At 47.9% G+C, this 14,386-nt stretch overlaps 1 protein-coding gene across 1 annotated transcript in view; it reads right to left on the bottom strand.

The window, feature by feature from the left end:
- Positions 1 to 14,386, bottom strand: part of Inpp5d (inositol polyphosphate-5-phosphatase D) — a 101,572-nt gene that overhangs the window by 40,461 nt on the left and 46,725 nt on the right. Inside the window, exons 4-6 of the mRNA XM_090355060.1 lie at positions 11,516 to 11,687; positions 8,185 to 8,325; positions 3,882 to 3,969 (exon numbers count right to left, since the gene is read on the bottom strand). Coding sequence (XP_090211186.1) covers positions 3,882 to 3,969; positions 8,185 to 8,325; positions 11,516 to 11,687 — 401 coding nt within the window. The remainder of the gene's footprint in view (positions 1 to 3,881; positions 3,970 to 8,184; positions 8,326 to 11,515; positions 11,688 to 14,386) is intronic.

The raw sequence follows: 14,386 nt of genomic DNA, 5'->3' as shown, positions 1-14,386 counted from the left end.
CTAAGCAAGATTACTAGCAAAACCCCAGTACTGGCAGAGAGAGACAGAGACAGAGACACAGGGAGAGAAACAGAAAGACATTCTCAGCAGGGCACCTATAGCTGACATCTCTAATTCTCAAGGGGCATATATCTGAGGATCACAGTTTGGAGTCAGTCCAAGCAGACCAATCCTGGATACTTTTTTTTCTTTTCTTTTCTTTTTTTTTTTATCGGGGTGGAACTTGAACTAGCCCTGGGCGCTGTCCTTGAGCTCTTCAACTCAAGGCTACCGCCCTACCCCTTGAGCCATAGCACCACTTCCTGTTTTCTGGTGGTTAATTGGAAATAAGAGTTTCAAGGACTTTTCAGTTCCCGGGTTGGCTTTGAACCATAATCCTCAGATCTCAGCCTGAGTAGCTAGGATTACAGCCATGAACCACCATGCCAGCCTCCTGGATACTTTTATCTTCAAATGTCAGGCAAAAAAAATTGGAAGTGGAGGTGTAGCTCAAGTGAAACAACAACAACAACAAAAAAAAACAATCGAAAGCAGGTGTTGTGCCAAGATTGTCCCATGTTCTGGGAATGACCCCCTCCTCCCCTTGCTCAGGGCCCATGTACTTGAACCCCACGTGGCAACAGCTTGATGCTCAGTGGTTAGACACCTGAGCTCTGATTAATCTTAAAGCGACCAGTGGTTTGAGTTACCAAATAGCCAACCAGGTGAGTCTAACTATGGAATTCCCCTATAAAAGCTGTGTAAAATCCTTGTTCAGGGCCTCTTAGTATTGCCGGCTACGGGTACGCGCAGGTCCGAGTCTAGACTCGTAATAAACGACCCTTGCTTTTTAGCTTTGACTGTGGCCTCTGGTGGTCTTTTCGGGGTTCTAGGAATTCGGGTACAACACAGGAAGCCTTGAGTTCAAACACCAGTACAAAAAGTAACAAAAACAGACTAACAACAACAAAAGAAACCCTCCCCAGATTCTGCTTCCTTTCAAGACTCAGGGTTCCATGGGCTGAGGACTAAGCTTCATTCTGCTTCCCATGTCTGATGTGTCTCCACGCTGCTGGTGCTCCGTGCCACCTCTAAAGGCAGACCCTCTGCCCTCTGCCAGGTAGCACCACTTCCCTAACAGCTGCAGGCCCATCTCTCGAGGCCTTCTCTCCTAGTCTACTTCAAGATTTGGGGGTGTGATTTTCTACCCAAACTAATTAAATTCTGGTATCTGCCAGGACCATTCTTTTGTCTAGATTTGCTTTTATTTCCTTAGAAATTCAGCCATCAAGCCGGGCTGTGGCTCATGCCTGTAATCCTAGTTATTCAGGAAGCTGAGATCTGAGGATTATAGTTCAAAAGCCAGGTTCAAAAGCCAGACTGGGCACAAAAGGACCAGAGACTCTTATCTCCAATTAACCTCTAGAAAATGGGAAGTGGGGCTTGGCTCAAGGGGTAGGGCGGTAGCCTTGCGCTGAAGAGCACAGGGACAGTGTCCAGGCCCAGGGGTAGAGTGATAGCGTTGAGGTGAAGAGCTCAGGGACAGCGCCCAGACCCAGAGTTCAAGCCCCAAGACCCACAAAAAAAAAAAAATTAAAAAAAGAAAAAGAAAGAAATTCATCCATCATTCACTTCAAAGAAAGCAAAAACAAAATTTTCTTCATGTATTTTTTTAGTTATATAAATAGAACACAAATATATTTTTTCTTGAAAAAAAAATAAATTAAACCTCTGTGGAAGACCAAAATAGGCGCCTTAAAATATTCTGTGGCATATTTCAGGATGGCTATTCAGAGAAACTGCAATCCTGTGAATAGCTCTGAAATCTGTGGCCATCTCTATCAGGAAAACCAGAATCTAGGCAGGAGAAGCTCTCAGCCATCACCTCACCGGCCTTCCACATGGAGAAGACACCCAGCGGGAGAAGCTTTGGCATGGCTTCTGAACTCAATAGTCCCCCAGCCTAAACCTCGTGAACAACCAGAACTACATGCATAGACCATCCCACATAGACCACATCAGAAGGTCTCTACGTGACAGACCTGCATAAGACCATCTTTCTTTCCGGGGCATTCCTGCCTCACCTACATAACTTGCAAGTTCACACTGGCCAAGTATCACCACGAAGAAATCCAAACCCCAGTCTCTTTCTTTGGCCTTGAGATGGTACAAAAACTTCAATATGGGATCTTTCTCTGAACTCCACAATATGGGAGTCTCCCAAGCATAGATAAGCATATGTGAATAGCCTTTCTCCTGTTACCTAGCTATTGTTTGTTCCAGAGGCTTAAAATATGGACCTATGGACAGTTAAAAAAAATAGATTTGTCAGGTGCTGGTGACTCAGGCCTATAATCCTAGCTACCCAAGAGGCTGAGATCTGAGGACTGAGATCTGTGGCTCAAATGCACTAGACTTGAGCACAGAGAGGCTGAGAAACAGCACCCAGGCCCTGAGTAGGACTGGCAAAAAAAAAAAAAAAAAAAAAGTGGGGGGGAGGATAAAATTAACTCCTATAACTCCAGCAAACGCAAAGTCCTCCTCAAACCAGTTCCCTGCTCCCCAATGCCACACAGCCTCAATAGGTTTACATCTGCTTTGGATGTAGAGGTATGGCTCAAGTGATAAGAGCCCCAGCTTTAAGAGGAAAAGCCATACAAAAGCTCAAGGTCTTGAGTTCAAGCCCCAGTACAGCACAGCAACACACACACTTGACTTGTAGCCTTGCATTAGTTTCCATGTTGTTGAGGCATCAGCTCTTTTCGCTCAACAAGTATGCCAGGAAAGTAACCTGGCTTTTTTGTTTGTCTCATTGTTTTTTTTTGTTTTCTTGGTTTTTTTTTTGTGCCAGTCCTGGGGTCTGAATGCAGGACCTTTGCACTGTCCCTGACTTTGGTTTTTGCTCAAGGCTAGTGTTCTACCACTTGAGCCACAGCCCCACTTCTGCCTGCCTGGGCTGGCTTTAAACGATAGTCCTTGGATTTCAGCCTCCTGAGTTGCTAGTATTACAGGTGTGAGGGACCAGTGCCCAGACCTGGCTTCTTTTTTTGGCGTTAGTCTCCAGGCTTGAAATCAGAGCCTGGGATCTGTCCCTGAACAACTGGGCTCAAGGCTGGCTAGAGCTTGAGCCACAGCTCCACAGATTTTTGGTGTTTAATTGCAGGTAAGAGTTTCATCGACTTTGTAGGCTGACTTTGAACCAAGACCGAAGAGTTCAGCCTTCTGAGTAGCTAGGACTACAGGTGTGAACCACTAGTACACGCATGGTTTCAAAAAATCTCTTGTTAAAGAATAACTTGAAAGCTGGCATGGTGGCTCACATCTGTAATCCTAGCTACTCAGGAGGCTGAGATCTTTCGTGCCAGCCAGCGCACAAAAGACTGTGAGACTCTTATCTCCAATTAACCTCCAGAAAACTGGAAGTGTGCAAGTGGTAGAGCACTGGCCTTGAGCTGAAGAGCTCAGGGACAGCGCCCAGGCCCACAGTTTAAACCCCATGACTGACCAATTTAAAAAATAAATAAAAGAAGAAGGAAAAAAGAAAAAGAATAACTGAGAATAGATTTGAGGAAAGGACCCTTCCCCTCCCTCCCCCCTCTGGCCCTCTGGTAAGGTAAGGGGTAAGAGCTTGAATGGAGACTTCTTATAGTTTTCTTTGTTTCAGAAATGCTGGGATCAGGCCCTGAATTCTTCTTCTCATTCAACCCTTTGATTGACAGACAGGTAATCTGAAACATTTCTCATATCTAAAGCTGGCAGTGACAAATGCCTTTCCCAGAGAAGGATGCTGGGGTTCCCCCATCCAAGGTCTCTCTAGCAAACATGGGGTGACGCTACCTAGACTCTTCCTCATCTCCCAATCATGGTTATTAATGTCAGCTTTTCAACCCCAAGATCTTTACCTGAGGACGAGAGCGGAGAGCTGGGGACAGCTGCTGGTCAAACAGCCTCTGCAGAGACTCCAGGGAAGGTAGTGTCCGGAGGACTTCCCTGCAGGCGAGGGGGACCAGTGATGAGCAGCAAGGATTAACGAGGACAGAATGACTTGGAGCAGTGTCCCAAGCTGACAGACCCAATCAGGAGGCCTGGCCACACCCTACCTGGCGAGCAAGCAGGAGATCCTGCCTCCTCAGGACATGCCCGGGCAAAGGTCAGTCCACTCTGCTAGGCCCACCCACCCAGACCCCCACCCTTTCCCGGTCTCATCAAACTACACCATTATTGACCACGCTCAGTTTATCTGTTTTGGCTTAGAACCACCACAGTTGCCTAAAGAAAATTAAAATCGATAAGCAGAAAACTTTGAGATCACTTAGGAATCCAGGGGTCCCAACCTTGGGTGTTTATAGGAAACACACACACACACACACACTTACACAGAATGCAAATTTCTGGACTCCAGCTCTCAAGTAGAATCTGCATTTTAAATAAAAGGCTTTCTGGGGCTGGAGAGTTCCTGAGATTCCAATGCAAATCCTTTCTTAGCATGTGGGGGTAAGGGCAGGGGGATTTTCCATTGACAATGTCAATACTAGGGCTTCTATTAGTCCTTTCTCATCTCTCTTAAAAAAAAGAAAGAAAAGAAAAGAAAAGAAAAACAAAACCAGGCAGGCACTGGTGGCTCACACTTGTAATCCTACCTACTCAGGAGGCTGAGATCTGAGGATCCAGGTTCAAAGCCCGCAGGGGCACAAAAGTCCCTGAGACTCTTATCTCCAGTTAACCACCAGAAAACCAAAAGTGCCACTGTGGTTCAAGGGTTAGGGTGGTAGCCTTGAGCTGAAGAGCTCAGAGACAGTACCCAGGCCCAGAGTTCAAGCCCCATGACCCACCAAAAAAAAAAAAAATCAACTCAAGGTGAGTTCTCTGCCACTTGAGCCATAGTACCGCTTCAAGTTTGCTGGTGGTTAACAAGAGATGAGTGTCACAGCCTTTTGTGCCTGGGCTGCTTTGAACCAGGATCCTCAGATCTCACCTTCATGAGCAGCTAGGATTATAGACATGAGCCACCAGTGTCTGGTCCTTCTATCCATTTTTTTTAAAATTAGAAATGAATTAAAATGTTTACCCATTATGACATGCACGCAAACAATTCCTTTATAGATGTATTATCTATAATGTATTATATTGGCTGCTACTCTACAGTGATTGATTTGGGGAAGTGGGATTATCTTTGCTGTATTTTAACACTGTTGTATTTTAGCTCAGGAGGTCCTCAAGGTATGCCTATTAAATTACTGAACAGATGATTGAATAGATGAATAAGTGAATGAATGAATGAATTGAGCACCTGTTGAATCAAAGTAGTTGGCAAAGTAGTTGGTTGGTAATTTCAAGGAAGATCATCTGTAGGTGTACAAGAAGAAATGGGAAAGAGAAGTTTGTTGCTATCTAGGATTTTGTGTGCGTGTGTGTGTGTGTGTGTGTGTGTGTGTGTGTGTGTGTGTGTGTGTGCCTGGGCATTGTCCCTTAGCTTTCTTGCTCAAGGCTGGCCCCCTACCACTTGAGCCACAGCTCCACGTTCAGAGTTTTGGTGACTAATTTGAGATAGGAGTCTCCTGGATTTTCCTGACTGGCTGGTTTCAAACCATGATCCTCAGATCTCAGCCTTTTGAGTAGCTAGGAGTCTAGGAGGAAGAGGGAAAAGCTAGGATTATGGGCTTATCTAGGATCTCCTGAAATTTCAGTTAATCAAGTTTCCATTCATGGCTATTGGTTGCAGGACGAAATTAAAATATTGTGGTGTCTCTCATTCCAGCCTGAAGTCAACTGGTCAGTAAACACAGACATGAAACAGGTAGAAGCTTGAAGATGTTTCTGCCTAGGCACAAGGAGCCTCTGTCACCATAGTGATGCGGTGATGAGGTCCAGGAGTGTCCCCATAAGAATGTGGTCCTGGAAACACAGCTGGAGTGAAGAGATGCCTTAGGGAAGCATCTGGACAAAGCCCAGATGACAGACTTCAAAACATATATCCTCCTCCACAAGAGCTTGGCAAAGGTCAGGACATGTCTGTCCAAACAGAAACAAAAGCTGATTATCAGCTATCATGAAAGGATGTTTTAAAGGGTCATTCGCATGTGCTTCCCCAGGTAATCAATAACAGGAGCATCAAAAGGAACTCAGTTTGCCATGGAAACCTATAAAAATGATGATAAATGTCCAATGGCATAGAAAAGGGCATTCACCAAAAGCTAGTTCATCAGAATTAAGCCTGATCTGCCCATGATAACTGCATAATTTGTTAAAAATTGTCAAATTCACCAAATGCACTGCTTTTAAGAACCTTTAAATGGAACATTTAAAGATGATGAAAGTTTCTTTTTTGGCATATTAACTTAGATTGATGGATAGAGAAAAAAATTTGACAAGCGATTTTTTTTTTTTTTTTTTTTTTTTTGCCAGTCCTGGGCTTGAGCTCAGGGCCTGAGCACTGTCCTTGGACTTCTTTCTCAAGGCTAGAACTCTACCACTTGAGCCTCAGCACCACTTCTGGCTTTTTGCTATGTATGTAGTAGGCAAGCATTCTCCCACTAGGCCAAACTCCTGGCCTGACAAGAGACTTTTAAAACTGCAGAAAGTTACTGAAATACAAACCAACCCAGGCTGGAAAATCTCGCCCAGGTACAGTGCTGTTTTCCCAACCAAACTGGGCACATCCTTTGTGATGAGTTTGCTTTGGCTTCCTGTGACTTCAGCCAGATGCTTTGGGATGTTATTTTCTCTCTAATCCCCAGGTTTTAAGTATTCTAAATATTATTCTTTGCTAATTCATCTGCTGGTGTATCATCTTACTTTTGCACTTCTAACATTACAGTTGTACTTGTTGTTTTTTTTTTTTTTTTGGGTGGGTAATGGGGCTTGAACTCTGGGCCTGGGCGCTGTCCCTGAGCCCTTCAGCTCAAGGTTACTGCCCTACCCCTTGAGTCACAGCCCCACTTCCCATTTTCTAGTGATTAATTGGAGAAAAGAGTCTCAGGTCCTTTTGTGCCTGGGCTTTGAACCACGATTCTCAGCCTCCTGACTATTTAGGGTTACAGGCGTGAGCTACTGTGCCCGGCTGGGCCTGGGCACTGTCTCAAACTCTTCAGCTTAAAGCTAGCACTCTATCACTTGAGCCATAGCTCTACTTCCAGCTTTTCCTGTGATTGACTGGAGATAAGAATTCACTGACTTGGTCGGGTAAGATGGCTCTCATCTGTAATCCTAGTTATTCAGGAGGCTGAGGTCTGAGTATCGAGGTTCAAAGTCAGCCTGGACACTAAAAAGTCCCTGAGGCTCTTTTCTCCAATTAGCCATCAGAAAACCAGAAATGGTGCTGTGGCACAAAGGGTAGGGCAGTAGACTTGAGCTGTAGGGTTCAGGGACAATGCCCAGGCCCACAGTTCAAGATGGAGAAGACGGACAAGAAGGAGAAGAAGAAGGAGGAGGAAGAGGAGGAGGAAGAGGAGGAGGAAGAATTGCAGTTGTTAGGCACCTTGGTGGTTCATGGCTGACCCTAGCTGAGGAGGTTGAAATCTGAGGATTGAGGATCAAAGCTGGCCCTAACAGGACAGGAAGTCCTTGAGACTCTTATCTCCAATTAATCAGCAAAAATCAGGAAGTAGATGGAGTTCAGGGCTCAAGTGGTGGAGCTCTATCCTTGAGTAAAAATAAAATGGACTTTAGTTTATTTCCTGCTGGTCTCCTATGTGCTGTTTGGCTATAGAGGCTGCAACAAGAAGGAAGATGGAAGCATTTGTCTAAAGGACCAAGGCCCAAGCAAGGAGAACAGAGCTGGCAGTGTCCTGTTCTTCCACCCTCCCTAGACAACGGCTTTAATTAACTGTGGCTAAAAATCAAAACAGGCGGCGGGGGGAGGGTTCAGTTCAGTGTTGGGGTACTGGCCTAGCATGAACATGGCCCTGAGGCCTTGTGTTGGATTTCTTGTAAACACACACACACACACACACACACACACACACACACACACACACACACACACACACACACACACACACCCCACAGGGCTCTTTAAGCTCCAGCCACTGCCCAATTACTGTGGGTGTAACAGAGACACTGAGACATTCAGGCCAGCCCAGGGTCACTCTAATGAGCACTTTCTCTTGCCGAGGCAGTCTTCCTCCCATCCCAGACCAGAGAAGCCATTACCCAAGGGCTCCCATCTCCGTACTCCATCCCCATGGGGAGGAGGTACCCCATTACCCATGCAGCTCCTTGCACAGCAGTGAGGTCAACTTCTTCAGATGAGGAAGACTGCCAGATCCCTTCTTCACAAAGTCAGAGTCCAGGGCCAGCTGAGTGCCCAGATAATCTTGGATGGCTTTCAGATGCTCTTCTGGAAGCCTAGGAAATCAGAAGGAAAATAGAAGGCTGCTTTCCCCATCTGGCTGAGGCACAGCTCCTCAGGAGAACAGTGCACAGGTGAGAGCCACTGTTCCTTGGCCTTTTTGTTTGTTGTTATTTTGAGACAAGTTTCCACTCACTGGGTACCCCAGACTGGCTTGATGCTTGAGATCCTCCTGCCTCAGCCTCTCGGGTGCTGAGATGACAGGCGCCATGAAAATAGGTGAACTAGCATTGGGTACTTAATCATAATGCTATAGCAGATAATTAAATACATGGGAAGGCCGGGAGTTTGGCCTAGTGGTAGAGTGCTTGCCTAGCATGTACGAAGACCCGGGTTTGATTCCTCAGTACCACCACATACATAGAAAAAAGCTGGAAATGGTCGAACTCTAGCCTTGAGAAAGCCCAAGGACGGCACTCAGGCTCTGAGTTCACTCCCCCAGGACTGGCAAAAAACAAAAACAAAAACAGAAACAGAAACAGAAATAAATACATCAGCTAAGTGGTTCAAGTGGCAGACCATTAGCCTTAAGCATAAAAGGTTCGGGGCAGCACCCAATCCCTGAGTTCAAGCCCCAGAGCTGCACAATCAAACAAAAAACAAACTTATCAGCTAATAGCATACAGGGACTACAATCTGGGAGCCTGGATAAGAGCCAGTGGGAAGGTCCAGATGCAGGGAGCAATTGCTATTCTGGCAGCTAGTGGCTTATGAGTGTTCTCTGCTGCTTCCATGGTGATTGGCAAATCTGAGTGCAAGACAGCAGCCCTGGAACCTAAAATGAGTCCTTCAAGTTGGAAATGTGATGCCAGCCTTGCCACTGGGGACTTGGAGACAGAGAAACTTTGCTCACATAGAACCCCAAACTGCTGTTTAATGATTAACTCCTGGAAGCGGCTGTGTCTCTAGCACATTCCAGTGAGTGACGGCTCTAGGTTAAGCAATGTGTTAGGCACTAGGGATTCTAACACAAAGAATGGCCCTCTCAGGAGCTATCAGGCCATCTGGCCAGTAGAGCTCAGGGCTTCTACAGACGCTGCAGGCCCCGCTGTCATGAACAGGAGAAGCAGATGGAGCTTCTGTGGACCAAACCCTGGAACAACAGATCAAACCCTGGAGCAAAACTTAAGAGGCAGCTGGGTACCAGCGGCTCTCGCCTGTCGTCCTAGCTACTCGGGAGCCTGAGATCTGAGGATCATAGTTTGAAGCTAACCTGGACAAGACTCTTATCTCCCGTATATTACTCAGGGAAAAAAAAAGAAATAGGGCTCAAGCATTAGCCTTGAGCACAAAGAGACTCAGAGATAGCACCCAAGCCCTGAGTTCAAGCCCTAGGACCAGAAAAAGAAACAAACAGAACTTAAGAGGCAGTGGAATGGTTCTACTTCATGTCTTCTGCCCCACAGGAATGAACCATCCATGCCATGCCTGGCACAGTCCTCTGCCCCATCTGTGGGGGACAAAGAAAGTGACCAGACGCCATGTCTAGCCTGACACAGCTTGGTGTCTTCAGCTCAGGCCCTTCGCTCTCCTCCCCATGGGTCCCCCACCGCCCAGCTGATGGGATGTGTGCAGTAGCTCATGTGCCAAGCCCCCTCGGGAGTCCCAGTTGCAATGATCTGCCCCCTGTCCCTGCATGTCTTCTGGGGGACAGAGGACATGTGTGGATAGTTACAGAAGTGAGCAGGTGCCAGGATAAGGGAGATTCTTTCCTTGGGTGCACGGGAAGGCTCCTCCCTCCTCAGACACCAGCGCCTCCTACCATGGCCCTGAGCACCCCACGACGCCCCTGGAGATGGCTAATTGGTCCATGCCAGATCTCAGGGCTGTCAGGCTAGCAATTGAATGACAAGCGCATAACATGAAAGGGGTTAGCGGATTAGTATCTGGGTACTTCCAGCTGTAGGGTCCTATTCGTGTTATCCAGAGTCCCCTGACCCCCGACACAGACACAGATACAGACACAGACACACATCCCGTGCTCGCTCCACTCTCTGCCTCTCAGCGGCCAGCCTCTTGCCTGGCTTGAAGCTGTGCACAGGAAGTAGACGATGTCTCTGGATGGGCTAGCATCTAGCCTTCCTTGACACTCTAGGTGGGACTTTGAAGGGACAGTCCTTCTGTTTCCCCACTGTGGTGAGAGCACAGGAAAAAAGCAGGTGCAGCCTTCCAGGTGTTTAGCACTTAGGAAATGCTATAGGAACGCTGGTGAGATCCATCCACAAGAATGACGGGACCCTCTGATCGTAGAAGTTGTTTTGCGCAGGCAAAGGGAATGACCAAAAGGCTAAACCTTATGAATGGAAAACATCCCAGAATATGATGCAAGAGCTGGGGATGGTTCATTCATTTGTTTGTATCTTGACAATGTCTCACGATATAGCCCAGGATAGAAACGTGTGATTCTCTTGCCTCTGCCTCCTAAATGCTAGGATGGCAAGCATGCTTATAAGAAGATAGGTCCCCCCACAAAGATGATGGGCCAAGGGTTAATATATACGGAGATCATAAATAAAACAATACGAGGGGCCGGGAGTTTGGCCTAGTGGTTAAAGTGCTTGCCTAGCATGCATGAAGACCCGGGTTCGATTCCTCGGCACCACATACATAGAAAAAAGCCGGAAGTGGTGCTGAGGCTCAAGTGGTAGAGCTCTAGCCTTGAGAAAGTCCAAGGACAGTGCTCAGGCCCTGAGCTCAAGCCCAGGACTGGCAAAAAAAAAAAAAAACAATACGAGTCAGGCACCAGTGGCTCATGCCTTTAACCCTAGCTACTCAAGAGGCTGAGATCTGAGGCTCATGGTTCAAAGCCAGCCTGGGCAGAAAAGTCTTTTTGATGCTTTTTTTTTTTTTTGCCAGTCCTGGGGCTTGAACTCAGAGCCTGGGCAATGTCCTTGAACACTTTTTGCTCAAGTCTAGCACTCTGCCACTAGAGCCATAGTGCAACTTCCAGCTTTTTCTGTGTATGTGGTTCTGGGGAATGGAACCCAAGGGCTTCATGCATGCTAAGCAAGCACTCTACCACTAGGCCACATTCCCAGCCCTGTGAGACTCTTATCTCCAATCAAGTACAGGAATGAAGTCAGCAGCCTCATGGTGGAAGTCAGTGTCCACACTAGAATATGGACCTGGATGCCACGGGCTGGCCTGGGTAATGCTCACGTCCCCCCATCCCCAAGTGGGACTCACCCACTGGTGTCCATGCTCTGCAGCCGCTGAAACAGGGTCTCAGAGAGGCAGGGCCGGCTGACCTCAGCCCCTCGGGGGCTCTCGGTTGGAGGAGGAGGCTCCTTGGCTTCGCAGGGACCAGCAGGCAGGGGGATATTTCTGGGCGGCAGCTCTGGCGGGGACATGACACTATCTACCCAAAACAATGGCAGATGCCTTTGGTAAGGAGGTTTCTGCATAACCCTGTCCCCAAATGCCACCAACAGTCCTGTGAGGTCCAGACCACCCACTTCCAGGACTCTATCCGCCCCCAATCCTTCCTCCTCCCCACTTCCTCCCAGACTCCCTGACTAGACAGGGAGCTTCTTGTGGTAGACTCTGTTTCCTGAGCCTTACATGGGGCTTCCTGCTATGTCTTTCCCCTGCCTTGATCAGGTGGCCTCTCCAGGCCGGGGGACACAGGGACCAGGGCAAGGCAACTAGACAGGCCTGGCTCTCAGGGACCAAGGTAAGTACCTCACATGAGACTGAGCCCTCTCTCTCTGCACCTTTCCTCCAACCCCTACCCTCCAGACTCTTTCCCCTCACACTCTTAGAGACAGAATTTAAAATTGAGAGGGTCTCCTTACTCAGACACCTAGAAAATGAACACACACACACACACACACACACACACACACACACACACACACACACTGCTACTGGGGCTTGAACTCAGGGACTTGTGCTCTTGCTTGGCTTTTTTACCTCCTTAAACCACACATCCACTTCTCCCTTTTTGCTAGTCAATTGGAGATCAGAGTTTCATGGAAGCCTGGCACCCGTGGCTTATGCCTGTACTCCTGACCACTCAAGAGGCTGAGACATGAGGATCGCGATTCAAATCCAGCCTGGGCACAAAGTCTGTGAGACTTTTATCTCCAATCAACCACCAGGAAACTGGAAGTGGCACTGTGGCTCAAGTGGTAGAGTGAGAACCTTGAGCTGAAGAGCTCAGGGACAGTGCCTAGCTCCAGAGTTCAAGCCCCATGACCAACAATAACATAAAAAAAAAGTTTCATGGGCTTTTCTGCCTGGGCTGTCACTGAACCATGATCGTCAGATCTCAGTTCCCTGAGCAGTTAGAATTATAGGCGTGAGCCACCAGCATTCACCTTGACCTGGTAAACGAGCAGCTTGAACTTGCACTGAAGGACGAGACCCTTGCCCATTCCTTCTAGGTAGGCACGTTCTATTACAGCCAGGCCTCTAGACCTTTGTTCATCCCTTTAAGTTCTCTTTCTTGCATATGCCACAAACAGGCAAAGGTGGCTGAGTCCTCAAGTCTAAGACTCCCTGTTCAGATCCCCTCCCATCCCAGTCCTCCTTGGTCACACAGTCACAGCTCTCTGGGGACTGTTTTTTGATATTTTTCTCCTTTTTTATATCCAGCTTTGGAAATCTGGATAAAAAGGAGGCTGAGAGGAGGCCTGGTCCAGTGGCTAAGTGTCTCTGACTGAGTCTGTGTCAACAGATGGGTCTGAGCCAGTCGTGGGGCTTGAACTCAAGGCCTGGGCACTGTCCCTGCTCTTTTTTTGCTCAAGGCTAACCATCTACCACTTGAGCCAGCTACTTGGAAATAAGAGTCTCATAGACTTTTCTGCCCATGCTGCTTTCAAACTAGAATCCTCAGATCTCAGCTCCTGAGTAACTAAGTAGCTCGGATTACAGGCGTGAGCCATCCCTACCTGGTGGGACTTCTCTTTTTTGATGGACTGACACTTGACTTCTCTTCCTCTTCCTCCAGGGTTTTAAAGATACTTGTGAGTCTATTTCGAACCCCAGTAAGTACAGCCTCTTGAGAAGCCCTGGGTTGAATTAGCCACCTTGGGACTGGGGTGTGCGGGGAGGGGGAAAGTCCCTTTGCCCTGGGTCCTGTATGCCACTGGCTCACATTTGGGGAAGTGAAGCTAGTGATCATGAGACCGGGCCTTTCTTTCTAGTTGAAACAGGAAGTGTGTCAGGATTTCCAGACAACATCGCAGGGGCGTGGCCAGCTGGGAGGCGTTTGCAGTGGACGGAGAAAGGTAATGTCAGGAGAACACCTTCCGGATAATGTCTCCTGGGTCTGGGCCAAGGCCAAGGCTGCCTGGTGGTCTTAGGTGACAGGGCACAGCCGGGGCATGCGTGAGTGGTCACTGACTCATGCATGGACATGTCATCTCTGACTCTAGCTCAGCCATCACTGATCCTCAAGGGCTCTTCTTATTCAGACCAGGCAAGAAAGGGTGTGACCTCCCTGAGTGTCTCTGCAATGCCCCTGGCTCCTTCACCAGAACTGGAGAGGGTGGCAGGTTCTCCAGTCTGTCCTCTAAAGAGCAACCTTAAAGAAGGGAGGAAGGGGGCTGGTGACCTCCCCCAACACCCACCAGCTAGCCCACAGGAGAGAGAGAGAGAGACAAAGACAGTCCTGCACATGCTCAGCCATGGCCACCAAAACCAGCCAGGGACCAGGCCAGCACTCTGGAAGAGCTCTGAGTAATGGAGGGGTTCAAGGAAGAATCCCGAGGTTTTCTACTAAGAACATACCTTTGACCTGGGTGCCATGGCTCGTGCCTGTGATCTTAGCTACTCAGGAGGCTAAGATCTGAGGATCATGGTTCAAAGCCAGCCTGGGCAGAAAAGTAGTCCATGAGACTCTTATCTCCAATTAACCACTGAAAAGCCAGAAGTGGAGCTGTGGCTCAACTGGTAGAGTGCTGGCCTCGAACAAAAATGTTCAGGGACAGCTCCCAGATCCTGAGTTCAATCCCTGCTCTGCTGGAATCTGTACTGCACTGTGATGGGGCAGGCTATGCCTCACCTGTATCAAGGGACTGTATTTATTTTTTCCAATATACATTTAGTTGCTGT

This window comes from Megascapheus bottae, chromosome 21 (genome assembly GCF_031878675.1).
Source record: "Megascapheus bottae isolate mThoBot1 chromosome 21, mThoBot2.hap1, whole genome shotgun sequence".
In the NCBI taxonomy this organism is placed as follows: domain Eukaryota; kingdom Metazoa; phylum Chordata; class Mammalia; order Rodentia; family Geomyidae; genus Megascapheus; species Megascapheus bottae.
The sequence above is the reverse complement of the archived record's forward strand: the minus strand, read 5'-3'. Positions and strand labels throughout refer to the sequence as shown.